This window comes from Phocoena phocoena, chromosome 5 (genome assembly GCF_963924675.1).
Source record: "Phocoena phocoena chromosome 5, mPhoPho1.1, whole genome shotgun sequence".
In the NCBI taxonomy this organism is placed as follows: domain Eukaryota; kingdom Metazoa; phylum Chordata; class Mammalia; order Artiodactyla; family Phocoenidae; genus Phocoena; species Phocoena phocoena.
In genome coordinates this window covers 24,597,528-24,614,008 of record NC_089223.1, presented here as the reverse complement: position 1 = coordinate 24,614,008, position 16,481 = coordinate 24,597,528, and the positions used below count along the sequence as shown (strand labels likewise).

General features: G+C 38.4%; 1 protein-coding gene across 1 annotated transcript in view; it reads right to left on the bottom strand.

Annotated features, from left to right (window-relative positions):
• Positions 1-4,148: 4,148 nt before the first annotated feature.
• Positions 4,149-16,481, bottom strand: part of ABCE1 (ATP binding cassette subfamily E member 1) — a 41,147-nt gene continuing 28,814 nt past the window's right edge. The window contains exons 15-18 of the mRNA XM_065877570.1: positions 16,269-16,411; positions 16,031-16,153; positions 6,218-6,329; positions 4,149-4,641 (exon numbers count right to left, since the gene is read on the bottom strand). Of these exons, the coding sequence (XP_065733642.1) occupies positions 4,594-4,641; positions 6,218-6,329; positions 16,031-16,153; positions 16,269-16,411 (426 nt within the window). The 3' untranslated portion in view covers positions 4,149-4,593. The remainder of the gene's footprint in view (positions 4,642-6,217; positions 6,330-16,030; positions 16,154-16,268; positions 16,412-16,481) is intronic.

Here is a 16,481-nt window from a genome sequence, read left to right as displayed (position 1 = left end):
TTCTTTATCATATCACTTTTTGTAAGTGTTGAATATATTCCTGTTTATTTTTCTATGTTCTGTTTTGTAGCCTTAAGAAGTGTTTCAAACATATCTGAATGTATAAAATAAGAGTAAATGCCCTACATGGTGTGATGCTGCATTATATATAAAACTGTGTGCATATATTAAATTTTGTCTCTTGATTCTGCTTGTGATTCTTTGGTTCTAGGGCTTTAACCGGGTAATAGAGCATATAAACCTTAAGAGGAGTTTAAGTAAACTCCTAAAATTAAGAGTTGTTTGCCGTGGTTTTTACCCAGTCAGAAAATCTAGTGTGTGTGCAATTAAACACCCAGGGTTTATCATCTGTGAGGTAAGTGTTCTTTTCCCTACGTTACATATATAATAAAACGGGGGTCACGCAACTAGTAAGTGGTAGAATTTGAATTTGAACCTAGTTCTGAGTGGTTTGAGAGCTAGTCCTGTCATTTTTCTCAGCAGTCAGTAAATGAAATGGGGATGTGTAGAATAAGAATAATTTATAAATGACTCCGTTTTTTTAAGTTAAATAAAACACTGAAAGTTTTATTTGAAAACGGAGGTAGCAAGTATACTTAAATACTTTGAAAATCCAAGTTTCTTAAGGCTGTACTTCTTCGTTAAATCAAGTCGCCTAAGAATATTGCTAGTCAATACTCATTTAACCTACTCTGGACTTTCTCCGAGTGGCTTTCTCAGGAAGCAGAGCCTGAAACAAAGGCTTCGTTCAGCACAGGTGAGACACAGGTGACTTAGGTGCAGGGGCAGCAAGCTGGGAAGGGGTATCCCAAGTCCTATAGGCCAGTTTGGGGCTGCCTGAGAAGGTGAGTGAACTATCACAGAACCTTGGAGGGATCAGAGGGAGAGAGGAAGGAGGAAAAGGGGGAAGCATTTCTCTGTTAGCTATGTTGAGTGCCAGCACCTCTTCCCACGGAGTTGATAGGGAAGAAAACAAGCAAGATGTCTGCTGATGCTGGCTGCTGGCTGAAGCCCTTGCAGAACTGGCCACTCGATGTGGATGGATAAGGTGAGACCGGCTGACCAGTGGGCCACAAGAAGTGTCCCATGCCGGGTTTCTCTAAAAGTTTTCAGAGAAAAGCAGATAATGGTCTGCTTTTCATTTTGAGTATATTTGTTTTACTTTCACTTGTTGACTCAAGTGCAGGTCTAGGGAATGATATGAGGATGTAAATAAACTGCAAAAGAGAAAGTAAACACAACTTCCCTTCACGGACCATAAATTTATAAGCTTTTCCAAAAGTGAATCATGCACTCCTCAGAATAGTGAAGCTACAGTTGTTGGTATGAACATCAAGAGTTTTCTAGATCCTCCGAGTTCAAAAAATTCTGTAAGCTAGTTTCATTTTTAAAAAATAAATTTATTTATCTTTGGCTACGTTGGGTGTTCGTTGCTGTGCGCAGGCTCTCTCTAGTTTGCAGTGAGCAGGGTCTACTGTGCGTTGTGGTGCACGGGCTTCTCATTGCGGTGGCTTCCCTTGTGGAGCACGGGTTCTAGGAGTGCAGGCTCAGTCGTTGTGGCGCTTGGGCTTATTAGTTGCTCCGCGGCACGTGGGATCTTCCTGGACCAGGGCTCCAATCCGTGTCCCCTGCGTTGTCAGGTGGATTCTTAACTACTGTGCCACCAGGGAAGTCCACTAGTTTCTTTTAAATGAAAACCTTGGTTTTGGATTAAACGCCTTTGGGTAGAGTAAGAAACAAAGTAATGCTATGCCTATCTAGGGATGTGCCTGTTACTGTGTAACTTGGTTCTTTGCAATTTTCTATATGTTCAGAAATCAGGGGCCAAAAATGGAGACCAGAAACCACAGGGCACAGACATGAAGCGACACCAATGCTCTGCTCCACGAGAAGGGACAGATGGTCATGGTTGCCAGTCTCATTAGCTGAAAACTTGTAGATACGGCAGACAGACTTGGGCACATGCAGGGTTGGGAGCTGGAACTATCCACTACGATCTGCCCGTATTACCCTTTCCTCTCACTAAGCTCTTCAGTGCGCATGCTGACTGGTCTCTGACCTGTGTTCTGGTTCACATAGATTTTCTTACCACTCTTATCATTACAGGTGCTCCTTCCCCTGGGAGCTGCCTCCTCCATGTAGCTCCCGCCCAGAACTATTTCTCTTCTGAACCACGTGGTGCTCACAATACACCAGGCACTGGGGTTGAGGGCTTGACATATGTGTACCTAAATGAATGAGTGAAACTATAGAACCAACTAAGTAGTTATCCATTCTTTCTACAGAAACACAGAACCTCTATGGCAAGTAGATTCATTCCTTCAATACAGTAGGCAAACAAATGCCAGACACCAAACTGTACATTGAATCTGTAAGCAAGAGAGAAAGCACTGGACGACTTCAAGATGCTATGGTGTAAAATTAGGTTAACTTACATTACACAGATACACTTTTTGTAAAGACTGCTGCACACCAGGTTGACTATAAACAATTTATATGTACAAAATTTAAATTCAAAAGGTAATGGGTGTATAATATATGTCTCCTTTATTCCCTATTCTTAACCATCAAGTTATCCTTCCCAAAAGCATTAACTTTCTTGAGTATCCTTTTGTGTATTTTAATATTTTGTATATTTTCATATGAACAGTGGTGTATTATAATAATTTATGTTGCACCATGCTTTTTTGCTTAGAGATTTTTTCTAATCAGGATATACTGAGCAGTTTCATTCTTTTCAAAAGCTAACATCTGCATTCATGTATTTGAGTTGGTAACATTTTATAAAAAAAACCCTTTTCCTTGTGTTAACAATTTTAAGTCCTTTTCTACTGCTATACAAAATTTTAAGTAACATGTAAATCTGTTTTAAAATTTTCATTTACATGCAAAATAATACAATTGATACATATTTTATCAGCAGTAAGTAGAAAGAACTGTGCTCTTATAATACAAATATTTTAAGGACATAATACAGAATCAGTAAATGAAAACAGCGTTTGTCTTATTTTATTCAATACATTTGAAATAATGATTCACAAATTTAACCTATCTTTAAAAATAGGCAATACTTATTTTAGTATAATTCCATTTATGTACAAAACAAACCCTTTACATATTCACAGTTAAGTGCACAGAAAAAAAGCATGAAAGGATATATATTATTAAACATAAACACTGGTAACATTTGGGAGGGTAAAATAAAGGGAAATCATAACTCTATTCCATATATTTCTGTAATATTTGAAAATCTCACAACAGACATGTATTTATGGATTACTCAGATAAAGCAATATTTTTAAAAGGCCTAACGGGGCTTAGTTAAACCATACTTTCTATCCACTGTTTGCATATTAATTAAGGCTTCTATTGTTTCAAGAAGCTCTAAAAGTTTGTCCAATAATTTCTAATTTTCCTAAACTCTTTTCCTCACTTGTAGTATAAGTTAGTTCCAGCTCAGCACATTAGGCAGAAGTATAATTGAAAGTGGTTTTACACTACAGGTATCCCACTGTTCAAGAAATTTGGGTAAGTCTTTAGAACTCCAGCTACACACTATCCAAAACTAAGAAAAAAAAGTCAAATAGATAATATCCTTTATATCCAAACCTGGAAATGAATATATCTGGTACCAAGGGATACTCTGTATTGCTATCTGGGGACCGCTTTGCGTTAATGTTGCCTTTAGGTAAGTGGCTCACAGTCCTTGGCTGCCCATCAGAAATCTCTGGAAGTTTAAAAATACACAGATGCTTAGGGACCAACTCTAAAGATTTTGAACCTATACTGTATTTTTAAAGGAAACAAATATTCTTTAAAATGCTTTTTCCAAAATCTTGATCAGTGATTACATAAAGGTATGTTTATAGAATGACATTACCTTGAGAATAATTACAGAATATAGAATCTTATGAAATTCTACATCTAATTCAGAGTAAAGTCAGGATTTATTTTTGGGGGGCGGGGGTGTTGAAATGATTTTTTTGCTGAAGATATTCAAAAGCACCAAAAACATTGTCAACAATGCTTAAGTCGGTAATAGTCTTTTCCCAGCAGTGGTGTTCTGTGGCAGATAATCTTCCTTTGAAAGTCTAAACACGTTGACAATTTAATGCAAAGACTGAAAACATATATAATCCTGATGTTTATTTATCAAATTTCATCAGTGGCATCATTGACCGTCTTTTAAAATTAAGGGCAGTTTCATTATAGTGGCATACCTGGCAAACCATGTAAGTACAGAAACCTTTTTCAAGATTTTTAAAAGGGGGCAACACTGCTCAGCATTTGGTACCTGTACACCTACTGAGTATCTTCCCATACATCATGAAAACTTGGAGGTAATTTGTATAGCCTGAAATGTCTTCATTTTAGAATGTTACGCACAAAAAGGGCCTTATCAAGAACAGAAAAGTGGCATTTGCCGTATTCAGACTACAATTTAAAACACAACTGGCTTTATGTTACAGTAAGTAAATTATACTTCAATCTCCAGAGCATGTGGAACATAAAACCTGATCTAAGTTTTATATGACAAAAATCCCAGTAAATGTTTCTTTTAATAAATGGCTTATCGATATTCTCAGATTCACTCTAATCATCCAAGAAAAAGTAGTTTCCACTCTTCTTTTGTTCTACATCCTAAAAAATAAAATAGAGAAGCAACAAAAATCAACACTATTCTCCTATATGTAAGGGTAGGGTAGACTTTCACCTGCAGAATTACTTAGCAGTGTTTCTAAGTGTCTATACAACCTCCTCTGCACTCACTGGCTGCTTCTGGATATGCCTGGCTCCACTACTTAAAGGCAAGATCACTATCTCTGCTACCCATCCCTACTGCCTGGACAACCTTTCTGCTGACACCTCACACAAAATTCCGTTACATAAAACACTTAAACATATAAAATTTTGTTATATAAAATACTATTTCCAGAAAAACTATTAAATTCCATTTTCATCATTTTAACTTTAAGCTTCTGGTAAAAAGGTAACACTGCCAGTTTCAGAACTGCCTATTACACAGAAAGTATATAAAAATAATTTTCCCAGCACTGTTTACAGACTGGCCAGTAATGATCCAACTACCTACTTGCCTAGCTGCTTGCTCCCTTATTAGGATTGAGGTATGACTGTCTAGGATGAGTGGATATACAGAAAATGATAAGTGTATCTGGGGACTGAACTAAGTCTCTACCCAAGAAAACTACAACACAAAGTGTTTGTAATGCTTCAGAAGAAATTCTTATGGAAATTAAGCTGTGCATAAGTGTTCTAACATTTAGTTCCTCTCTTCTGCTTAATATGCTTTTCAAAACTGAGAAAACTCTTCAAATTTAATTTAAAACTTGCCATTTCATTATCCTGGCCAGAGAGTAAACATTTATAAACAAAATATACAGTGAAGGCTAAAGGCACCCAGATATTATGTTAGATGCTTAAGAATACATGATGTGCACCATGTCTCTGCCTTCTAAGAGGACTCATTTTAGTAGCAAAGCTAGAGGAGTACAAATATGAAAGGACAGTATGTGTAACATACTTCTAAAGCTTCTAAGTATTAAGGATGGTGGCTAGAGGGCCATGAAATGTAAGCAGCATTTTAAAGAGGCACTGCAGGGATACCAGAAACACAGAAATGCTTTTTTAGCATTCATTTTTCTTTTTTTGAGAGATGAAGAAATGACTTGTCTTCTAAAAAACACACATTTCACAGACTATATATCAAGTGTAGGGTGCAAAATTATTTTACATACTACAAAGAAAAAACAACCACTGACAATTTAACTGACAAAATGTTTTTTCATTGTTTAGGATTTAATGATCATTGAAGAAGTCTGTTTAGACTCTTAAAATATGCATTTTAATCATGTGTTGCTCTTCTGCGTGCACAAAAAGAAAATGTGTAAGAAATACTGATTAAGGTATTTGTAAAAACTTCTGTTTCAAGTGTAATCTTTCTGAAGACATTAAATGGCAAACTCAACAGAAGCAGTACAACAGTGGGTGCAACTCAAACAGACAATGCAGCAATGGCAGCTACATCACAATTGCTGCCTATCAGACTGAAGTATGCCATCAGATACTAAAATGTGAAAAACATGAATCTTAGAATGAAATGACATATGATTTTAATGACAGCCTTCAATTTAAAACATGCTTTTCAATTATTTACACTGAGAAGTTATCCATGATTTAAGGTGATGTTTCTACATACCTTAATTGAATTGAGCTTGTTTATTCTTGGCCTATAGTTGTTTGGATCTCTTCTGAATGTAATTTCAAGCTGAGACAAAAATTTATTCATGCCAGCCAGAAGTGTTTGAGGACTAGGGGAAAAATAAAATCTATCAGTTGTGATTGAATTTCACCCCCCCAGTTTAATTACTTTTTTAGGATGAAGAGTATTACGAATCACTGTTCCCTCTAATTCCCCAATCATAAGTCATCTGGATAACAGTATAGTCACAGTACATTATAAAGTCTATATTCAGAAATGTCTTTGCTTGGACTATGTAGTTTGTTTGGCTGTATTTTTATGCAAAACAAACACAGTTTAAAGTGCTTCTGATCTGGAAAGAAAGTCAGCGAGAAGTACTGCTTTAGAAAAATAATTTGATTGAAGAATTTCAAATCTAAGATATTTAGGGGAGAAGAGAATTTAACAGAAAAGGTAATATTTATGTTAGAAATTAGGCACAAAGCAATATGTACAACATAATGGTGTTTAGTAATAACACCTTTTAAAATTTCTATACTTTATTCATCTTTTCTCACCCAAACTACTTCTTAAATCATGTTAAGTCATATCATACATGTGGAACATTTTAAGCATTTTGTAAATACAAAGGGAGGATCACTATTTGCATAGCTTTATATAGTCTAAGAAATTTCCCTAACTCTCAAAGAAGTTATGTCATTTTCAGTAACTGATATATAAATTTTAAATAGAAAAAAAAAAAGAATTCTAAGAAGTTTAGTACTTCTATTCCTTGGATGAATTATTCAAATAGCAAATCCATTCCTCCCTAAACCAGCAAACATTATGTTGGAATCACATGAACTTGCTGTTTTTACAGGTCAAATGGCTGAGTATCAGGAATTTCATACAGTTTAACCTAATAAGGTTTCAGCACTAAAAGTGTAAAAAATTTCTCATAAAAAAAATTTCCCATAAACTAGTGTGAAAGTTCTTTATGTTACAAGTACTCTCAATCAAGCCAATAAGGAAAAATGAGAGAAAAAGGGGACGGAGGAGGTAAAATCATTCATTTTTAACTCTGCTGTACATTAATACCAGATATCTGGGGTGTAGTGAGCTTTACCACTAGTGGTGTAAATGGGGCAAATCATGCATCCAAATAATGAAACAGACAAAACTGAACCTGAAAGAAAAGGTGAGGGGCCCAAAGCTCCACATACTTATTCCCCTGGGTCAGGAGTTTACCATAGTCTAAAAAACGCTATTCTACCCAGGGCCATCCAGTACCGAATATGAATAATCTTGGGAGTTACAAAATCATTTCTAGGATTTCTGGTTATCTCTTTCCTTATTAAAAATGAAAACAGTATGACTAATGTCTATATGTTGACTGGAAATTTCAAAATAATTTTCTGGGGAGATTCAAGATGGCAGAGAGTAGGTGGACGTGGAGTTGATCTCTCTCCACGGATGCATCAGGAATACAACCATAGATGCAACAATTCTCACAGAACACCAGCCAAAAACTAGCAGAAGACCTTGGACACCGGAAAGGAGTATAAAGATCCCTGCATAACTGGGCAGGATGGAAAAAAAGAAGGGAGAAGAAGAGGAAGCCGGATGGGACTGCATCCTGGGGCGGGGGAACTGAAGCAGAGGAGAGATTCCTGAATTTGGGGAAACCTCCTCTATGACAGGGAAATTGATTGGGACAGAAGGGGAGCATCTGAGGCTGCTGGAAGAGGGTGAAGCTGCTGATCTGTAGCAGACAGGATAGAGTAAGAAATACACAGATGGCCCATACAGTGGCCCTACATGACCCAGACTCGGACGTGTGTTCACAGGTGTGCAAGGGGGCTGGGAGCTGGTGTGTGGGGATTGGAAATCAGGCCCAGAGCAAGAAGTGCTGTTGGCTGTGGGAAGACGGACCGAGGGGACGGGAGGGAAGAAATCCACCGCAGGGAATGGCTGTGGAGGAAGACTGCACTGCCATGGAAGCAGGGCACTACTGCTGAGTCCCACGCAGGGGGAGGAGCCATTATTGTAACCTCTCTCTCCCCACATGTCGCTGCCTGCCAACGACAATAAAAGAAGCCCGCTCAGGGTTGGCTCTTGTGTGCTGGCTGCTGAGACATAAAAAAGCCCCCTCAGAGCTGGCCCTCATGTGCCTGCTGCCAGGTGTCGGAAAAACCCTGGCCAGGGCTGGCTCTCAGGTGCCTTATGCTGGGCACTGGAAAAGGCCCTCACTAGGGCCATATCTCTTGAACCCGTGGCCGCCGGCTCCCCTGTGCATTTGGTGCCACTGGGGCTCCCGTGATCCAAGCAGTCATGCCACCTCTGCACCCGGTCCTCACAGGGCCAGACCCAAGAGCTCCAAGGCAGCCTCAGGACCAGACTCCTGCAGGCAGACCACATGCAGAGGTGGGGATAAAACCAAAGCTGAACCCCAGGGACGGGGCGACAAAGGAAAAGGATGGAAAATCTTTCCACTGGCAGCACAAGCTGCAGATTAAATCCCCACGATCAGCTAGGAAGACCCTGTGTCTATGGAACATCTGAATAGACCAATGAGTGTTCCCACAAATGAAAACAGTCCAGCTCTGGCAACTGTGGACTTTGAGGGCAGCACACGCAGGAACTGGACCACATCAGAGCTGGAGGGGTCCCCAGGCCCACAGAAGGTCCAGAGACCAGCCCAGAGACAGAGGAGGGGCTCCTGGGGAGGTGGAGGGGGGCTGTGGCTCACGGTGTGTGCAAGGACCCTGACAGCGGAGACCCCAGGGAAACAATTATTACTATTAATTTTATTATGTTTTGATTCATTCTGTTGTTGGTTCTAGCTTCTTATTTTGTTTTTGGCTTGCTTTATTTTCTTTTCTTGTTTTGTTGTTTTAGATTTTTATTTAGTCTTTTGGGATCTCTGGGTTTTATAACATATTTTTATCTTTTTTTGGTATATATTTATATTTTTACTTTGCTTTTCTGTTGTTCTGTGTTCCTGTCCCGAATTTTTTTCTTCAATATATGTTTTTTAATATTTCCATTTCTTCTTTGCTTTTCTGTTGTCCTATGTTTTTCCCTTTTTATTTTACTATTTTCTAAATCATTTTTATAGGTTTGTTCGGTTTCCTTGCTTTATTATTCAGTGGGCACACTGCTTTCTTTTTGTTTTTAGGTTATGTGTTTTTGTTAGTATTAATCCTAATTGTTTGATTTCATTTTTGAATTCTTCTATTTGTCTGGTTTTTCTCTTGCTTTTTTTGTTTTATTTGGCTGTTTTTGTTTCTTTTACGTGTGTGTGTTTCTGGGTTTTTTTGTTTAATTTTGTTTTTACCATTTCTCCAGGGTTTCGTTTGTCTTTTTTTTTTTAATGTTTTCTATTTTGTATTTTTTATATTTCTGTTTCTACACTGATTTTCTGTTGTCTTCTTTCCCCTTTTTCCTTGGTTTTTTAATATCATTTTTGTCAGTTTGTTTTGTTTCTTTGCTTCATTCTTCAGTTGGCACTATGCTTTGATTTTGGGTTTTTGTCGGCTTTCTTCTTAATTGTTGATTTTGTTCTTGGGTTCTTTTGTTTGTCTGGTTGTTCTCTTGCTATTTGCTTTACTTGGTTCTGTTTTTGTTTCTTTTGTGTGTGAGCATTTCCTTTTTTCTGTTTCTATTTGTTTGATTTTACTTTTTACCATTTGTCTGGGGTTTTGTTAGACTTTTTTTTCTTTTTTTTTTAAACCCCTTTATTGCTAGGACAAGCGACTTGCAGGGTGTTGGTCCCTCGACCAGAAGTCAGGCCTGAGGCTCTGGAGTGGGAACACTGAGTCCAGGATGCTGGACCAGTAGAGAATTCCCAGCCCCAGGGAAGATTAATCTCTGAGAGCGCTCATGGAGGCCTCTATCTGAATCCAAGACCCGGATTCACCCAACTGCCAGCAGCTCCCAGTGCTGGACGCCTCACACCAAACAACAAGACAGGAACACAAATGCACCCATCAGCACACAGACTACCTAAAGCCATGCTAAGCTCACAGACACCCCAAAGCATACCACCTGACACGGCCCTACTCACCAGAGGGAAAAGACTCAGCTTCACCCACCAGAACGCAGGCACCAGTCCCTCCCATCAGGAAGCCTACACAAGACACTGGACCAACCCCACCACCGGGCAGAGAACAGAAGCATGAGGAACTACGACCCTGCAGCTGAGGGAAAGGAGACCTCAAGTACTGTAAATTAGACAAAACGAGAAGACAGAGAAGTATCTTACAGGCAAAGGAGCCATCTAAAAACCCACAAGACCAAATAAATGAAAAGGAAATAGGCAAACTACCTAAAAAAGAATTCAGAGTAACGACAGTAAAGATGATCCAAACTGCTGGACATACAATAGAGAAAATACAAAAAACATTAAAAAAGGACCTAGAAGAACTAAGGAGCAAACAAACAGTAATGAACAACACAATAACTGAAATTAAAAAAACTCTAGAAGGAATCAATAGCAGAATAACTGAGGCAGAAAAATGGATAAGTGACCTGGAAGACAAAATGGTGGAAATAATTGCCGAGGAGCAGAGTAAAGAAAAAAGAATGAAAAGAAGACAATCTCAGAAACCTCTAGGACAACACTAAATGCACCAACATCTGAATTATAGGGGTCCCAGAAGAAGAAAAGAAAAAGGGTCTGAGAAAATATTCTAAGAGATTGTAGTTGAAAACTTCCCTAACATGGGAAAGGAAATAGTTACCCAAGCCCAGGAAGCACAGAGTCCCACAGAGGATAAATCCAAGGAGAAACACACCAAGACACATATTGATCAAACTAACAAAAATTAAATTCAAAGAAAAAATATTAAAAGCAGCAAGGGAAAAACAAAAAATAACATACAAAGGAATCCCCATAAGGTTATGAGCTGATTTTTCAGCAGAAACTCTACAGGCCAGAAGGGAGTGGTAGGATATACTTAAAGTGATGAAACAGTAAAACCTACAACCAAGATTATTCTACCCAGCAAGGATCTCATTCAGATTGAACAGAGAAGTCAAAAGCTTTACAGACAAGCAAAAGTTAAAAGAATTCAGCACCACGAAACCAGCTTTGCAGCAAATGCTAAAGAAACTTTTCTAAGCGGGAAACAAAAAAGAAGAAAAAGACCCACCAAAAAAAAAGCCCGAACAATTAAGAAAATGGTAATAGGAACATACATATCGATAATAACCTTGAATGTAAATGGATTAAATGCCCCAACCAAATGACACAGCCTGGCTGAATGGATACAAAACAAGACCCATATATGCTGTCTAAAAGAGACCCACTTCAGACCTAGGGACACATACTGACTGAAAGTGAAGGGATGGAAAAAGATATTACATACAAATGTAAATCAAAAGAAAGCTGGAGTAGCAATACTCGTATCAGTTAAAATAGACATTAAAATAAAGACTGTTGGGGCTTCCCTGGTGGCGCAGTGGTTGAGAGTCCACCTGCTGATGCAGGGGACACGGGTTCATGCCGCGGTCCAGGAAGATCCCACATGCCATGGAGCAGCTGGGCCCGTGAGCCATGGCCGCTGAGCCTGCGCGTCCAGAGCCTGTGCTCCACCACGGGAGAGGCCACAACAGTGACAGGCCCGTGTACAGCAAAAAAAATTAAAAATAAAAAATAAGAAAATAAATAAAGACTGTTACAACAGATAGGGAGGGACACCACATAGTGATCAAAGGATCAATCCTAGAAGAAGATATAACAGTTATAAATGTTTATGCATCCAACATAGGAACACCTCAATACATAAGGCAAATGCTAACAACCATGCAAGGAGAAATCGACAGTAACACAATAATAGTAAGGGACTTTAACACCCCACTTATACCAACGGACAGATCATCCAAACAAAATAAATAAGGAAACATGAGCTTTAAACGACACATTAGACCAGATGAACATAATTCAAATTTATAGGTCATTCCATCCAAAAACAAAGGAATACGCTTTCTTCTCAAGTGCACACGGAATGTTCTGCAGGATAGACCACACCTTGGGTCACAAATCAAGCCTTGGTAAATTTAAGAAAACTGAAATCGTATGAAGCATCTTTTCTGACCACAATGCTAGGAGACTAGATATCAATTACAGGGGAAAAAACTGTAAAAAAAAACAAACACATGGAGGCTAAACAATACGCTAGTAAACAACCAAGAGATCACTGAAAAAATCAAAGAGGAAATAAAAAAATAGCTAGAAACAAATGACAATGAAAGCACAATGACCCAAAACCTATGGGATGGAGCAAAAGCAGTTCTAAGAGGGAAGTTTATAACAATACAATCCTACCTCAAGAAACAAGAAAAATATCAAATAAACAACCTACCCTTACACCTAAAGCAATTAGAGAAAGAAGAACAAAAAAACCCAAAATTAGCAGAAGTAAAGAAATCATCAAGATCAGATCAGAAATAAATGAAAAAGAAATGAAGGAAACAACAGCAAAGAGCAATAAAACTAAAAGCTGGTTCGTTGAGAAGATAAACTGATAAACCATTAGCCAGACTCATCAGGAAAAAAAGGGAGCAGACTCAAGTCAACAGAATTAGAAGTGAAAAAGGAGAAGTAACAACTGACACCACAGAAATACAAAGGATCATGAGACACTACTACAAGTAACTATATGCCAATAAAATGGACAACCTGGAAGAAATGGACAAATTCTTAGAAAAGTACAACCTTCTAAGACTGAACCAGGAAGAAATAGAATACATGAATAGATCAATCACAAGTACTGATAGTGAAACTGTGATTAAAAATTCTCCAACAGTGGGGTTCCCTGGCGGCACAGTGGCTGAGAGTCCACCTGCTGATGCAGGGGAAACGGGTTTGTGCCCTGGTCCGGGAAGATCCCACATGGCGCGCCTGTGCTCCGCAACGGGAGAGGCCACAACAGTGAGATGCCCGCGTACCACAACAACAACAACAAAAAATCCTCCAACAAACAAAAGCCCAAGGCCAGATGGCTTCACAGGCAAATTCTATCAAACACTTAAGAGAAGAGCTAACACCTATCCTTCTCAAACTCTTCCAAAATATAGCAGAGGGGGCAACACTCTCAAACTCACTGTATGAGGTCACCATCACCCTGATACCAAAACCAGACAAAGATGTCACAAAAGAAGAAAATTACAGGCCAATATCACTTATGAGCATAGATGCAAAAATCCTCAACAAAATACTAGCAAACAGAATACAACAGCACACTAAAGGATCATACACCATGATCAAGTGGGGTTTATCTCAGGAATGCAAGGATTCTTCAATATATACAAATCAATCAATGTGAAACACAATCTTAACAAACTGAAGGATAAAAACCATATGATCATCTCAATAGATGCAGAAAAACCTTCTGACAAAATTCAACACCCATTTATGATAAAAACTCTCCAAAAAGTGGGCACAGAGGGAACCTACCTCAACATAATAAAAGCCATATATGACAAACCCACAGCAAACATCATTCTCTATGGCAAAAAACTGAAACCATTTCCAATAAGATCAGGAACAAGACAAGGGTGCCCACTCTCACGACTATTATTCAACATAACATAGTTTTGGATGTTTTAGCCACAGCAATCAGAGAAGAAAAAGAAATAAAAGGAATCCAAATTGGAAAAGAAGTAAAACTGTCACTGTTTGCAGGTAACGTGACACTATACATAGAAAATCTTAAAGATGCCACCAGAAAACTACTAGAGCTAATCAATGAATTTGGTAAAGCAGCAGGATAGAAAATTAATGCACAGAAATCGCTTGCATTCCTGTACACTAACAATGAAAAATCAGAAAGAGAAATTAAGCAAAGACTCCCACTTACCATCGCAACAAAAAGAATACCTAGGAATAAACCTACCTAAGCAGGCAAAAGACCTGTATGCAGAAAAGTACAAGACACTGATGAAAGCAATCAAAGATACAAAACAGATGGAGAGATATACCATGTTCTTGGATCGGAAGAATCAACATTGTGAAAATGACTACACTATCCAAAGCAATCTACAGATTCAATGCAATCCCCATCAAATTACCAATGGCATTTTCCACAGAACTAGAACAAAAAATTTCACAATTTGGATGGAAACACAGAAGACCCCGAGTAGCCAAAGCAATCAAGAAAGAAAAACGGAGCTGGAGGAATCAGGCTCCCTGACTTCAGACTATATATACTACAAAGCTACAGTAATCAAGACACTATGGTACTGGCACAAAAACAGAAATACAGATCAATGGTACAGGATAGAAAGCCCAGAGATAAACCCATGCACATATGGTCACCTTATCTTTGACAAAGGAGGCAAGAATATATGATGGAGAAAAGCAGCCTCTTCAATAAGTGGAGCTGGGAAAACTGGACAGCTGTATGTAAAAGAATGAAATTAGAACACTTCCTAACACCATACACAGAAAGAAACTCAAAACGGATTAAAGACCTAAATGTAAGGCCAGACACTATAAAACTCTAAGAGGAAAGCATACGAAGAACACTCCATGACATAAATCACAGCAAGGTCCTTTTTGACCCACCTCCTAGAGAAATGGAAATAAAAACAAAAATAAACAAATGGGACCTAATGAAACTTAAAAGCTTTTGCACAGCAAAGGAAACCATAAACAAGACAAAAAGACAACCCTCAGAATGGGAGAAAATATTTGCAAACGAAGCAACTGACAAGGATTAATCTCCAAAATATACAAGCAGCTCATGTAGCTCAGTATCAGAAAAACAAACAACCCAATCCAAAAATGGGCAGAAGACCTAAATAGACATTTCTTCAAAGAAGACATACAGATTGTCAACAAACACATGGAAAGATGCTTAACGTCACTAATTATTAGAGAAATGCAAATAAAAACCACAATGAGGGATCACCTCACACCAGTCAGAATGGCTATCATCAAAAAATCTACAAACAATAAATTCTGGAGAGGGTGTGGAGAAAAGGGAATCCTCTTGCACGGTTGGTGGGATTGTAAATTGATGCAGCCACTACAGAGAACAGTATAGATGTTCCTTAAAAACCTAAAAATAGTACTACCATATGACCCAGCAATCCCACTACTGGGCATATGCCCTGAGAAAACTATAATTCAAAAAGATTCATGTAAATATTCCTGCAATGAACACTGTGGTACAACTGCCAGGATATGGAAGCAATCTAAATGTCCAGACAGATGAATGGATAAAGAAGATGTGGCACATATATATCATGGAATATTACTCAGCCATAAAAAGGAACAAAACTGAGTTATTTGTAATGAGGTGGATGGACCCAGAGTCTGTCATACAGTGAAGTCACAAAGAGAAAAACACATACCGTATGCTAATGCACATATATGGAATCTAAAAAAACGTTAATGATGAACCTAGTGGCAGGACAGGAATAAAGACACAGACGTAGAGAACTGACTTGAGGACATAGTGGGGGGAAAAGGAAGCTGGGACGAAGTGAGAGAGTAGCACTGACATATATACACTACCAAATGTAAAATGGATGGCCAGTGGGAAGCTGCTGCATAGCACAGGGAGATCAGTTCGATGCTTTGAGATGACCTAGAGGGGTGCGATAGGGAGAACGGGGGGGAGGCTCAAGAGGGAGGGGATATATGTATACTTATAGCTGATTCAGTTTGTTGTACAACAAACTGTTGTACAACAGAAACTAACACAACATTGTAAAGCAATTATACTCCAACAAAGATTAGAAAAAGAGCCAGCCAACTTGAAATAAATAACTAAATAAAGTAAGTTTCTAAGTGTTGGAACTTAGTCTAGAAAATAGTTTTACCTGTTTGCAAGTGTGTTCTTAGATGGAACACCATCAAAAACAATGACTCGATCTGCTAGATAGGTGGCCATGATGAAGTCATGTTCCACAACAAAGGCTGTCTTCTTAGCATGGAGTATGAAACTAAAACACATGATTTTGAAAAGCTTTATATCATCATATTCAAACACTATATTAAGCACTTTTGTCTGCCACTACACACGATCACAGGTAATACTCTTTATGAGTGGGATATTACCGTTTGACAACTCGAGCAGCCATCAATCTTTGCTCAGAATCCAAATATGCAGATGGTTCATCAATTAAATAGACATCAGCAGGTTTGCCCAAACAAAGAGCTAAAGCTACTCGCTGCAGTTCACCACCAGATAATGTTTGCACCTATTTCCAAAAGAAGTTCAGTAAACCATGTAGAGACATCCAAAGTTTAAAATAATAAAATGATAAAACA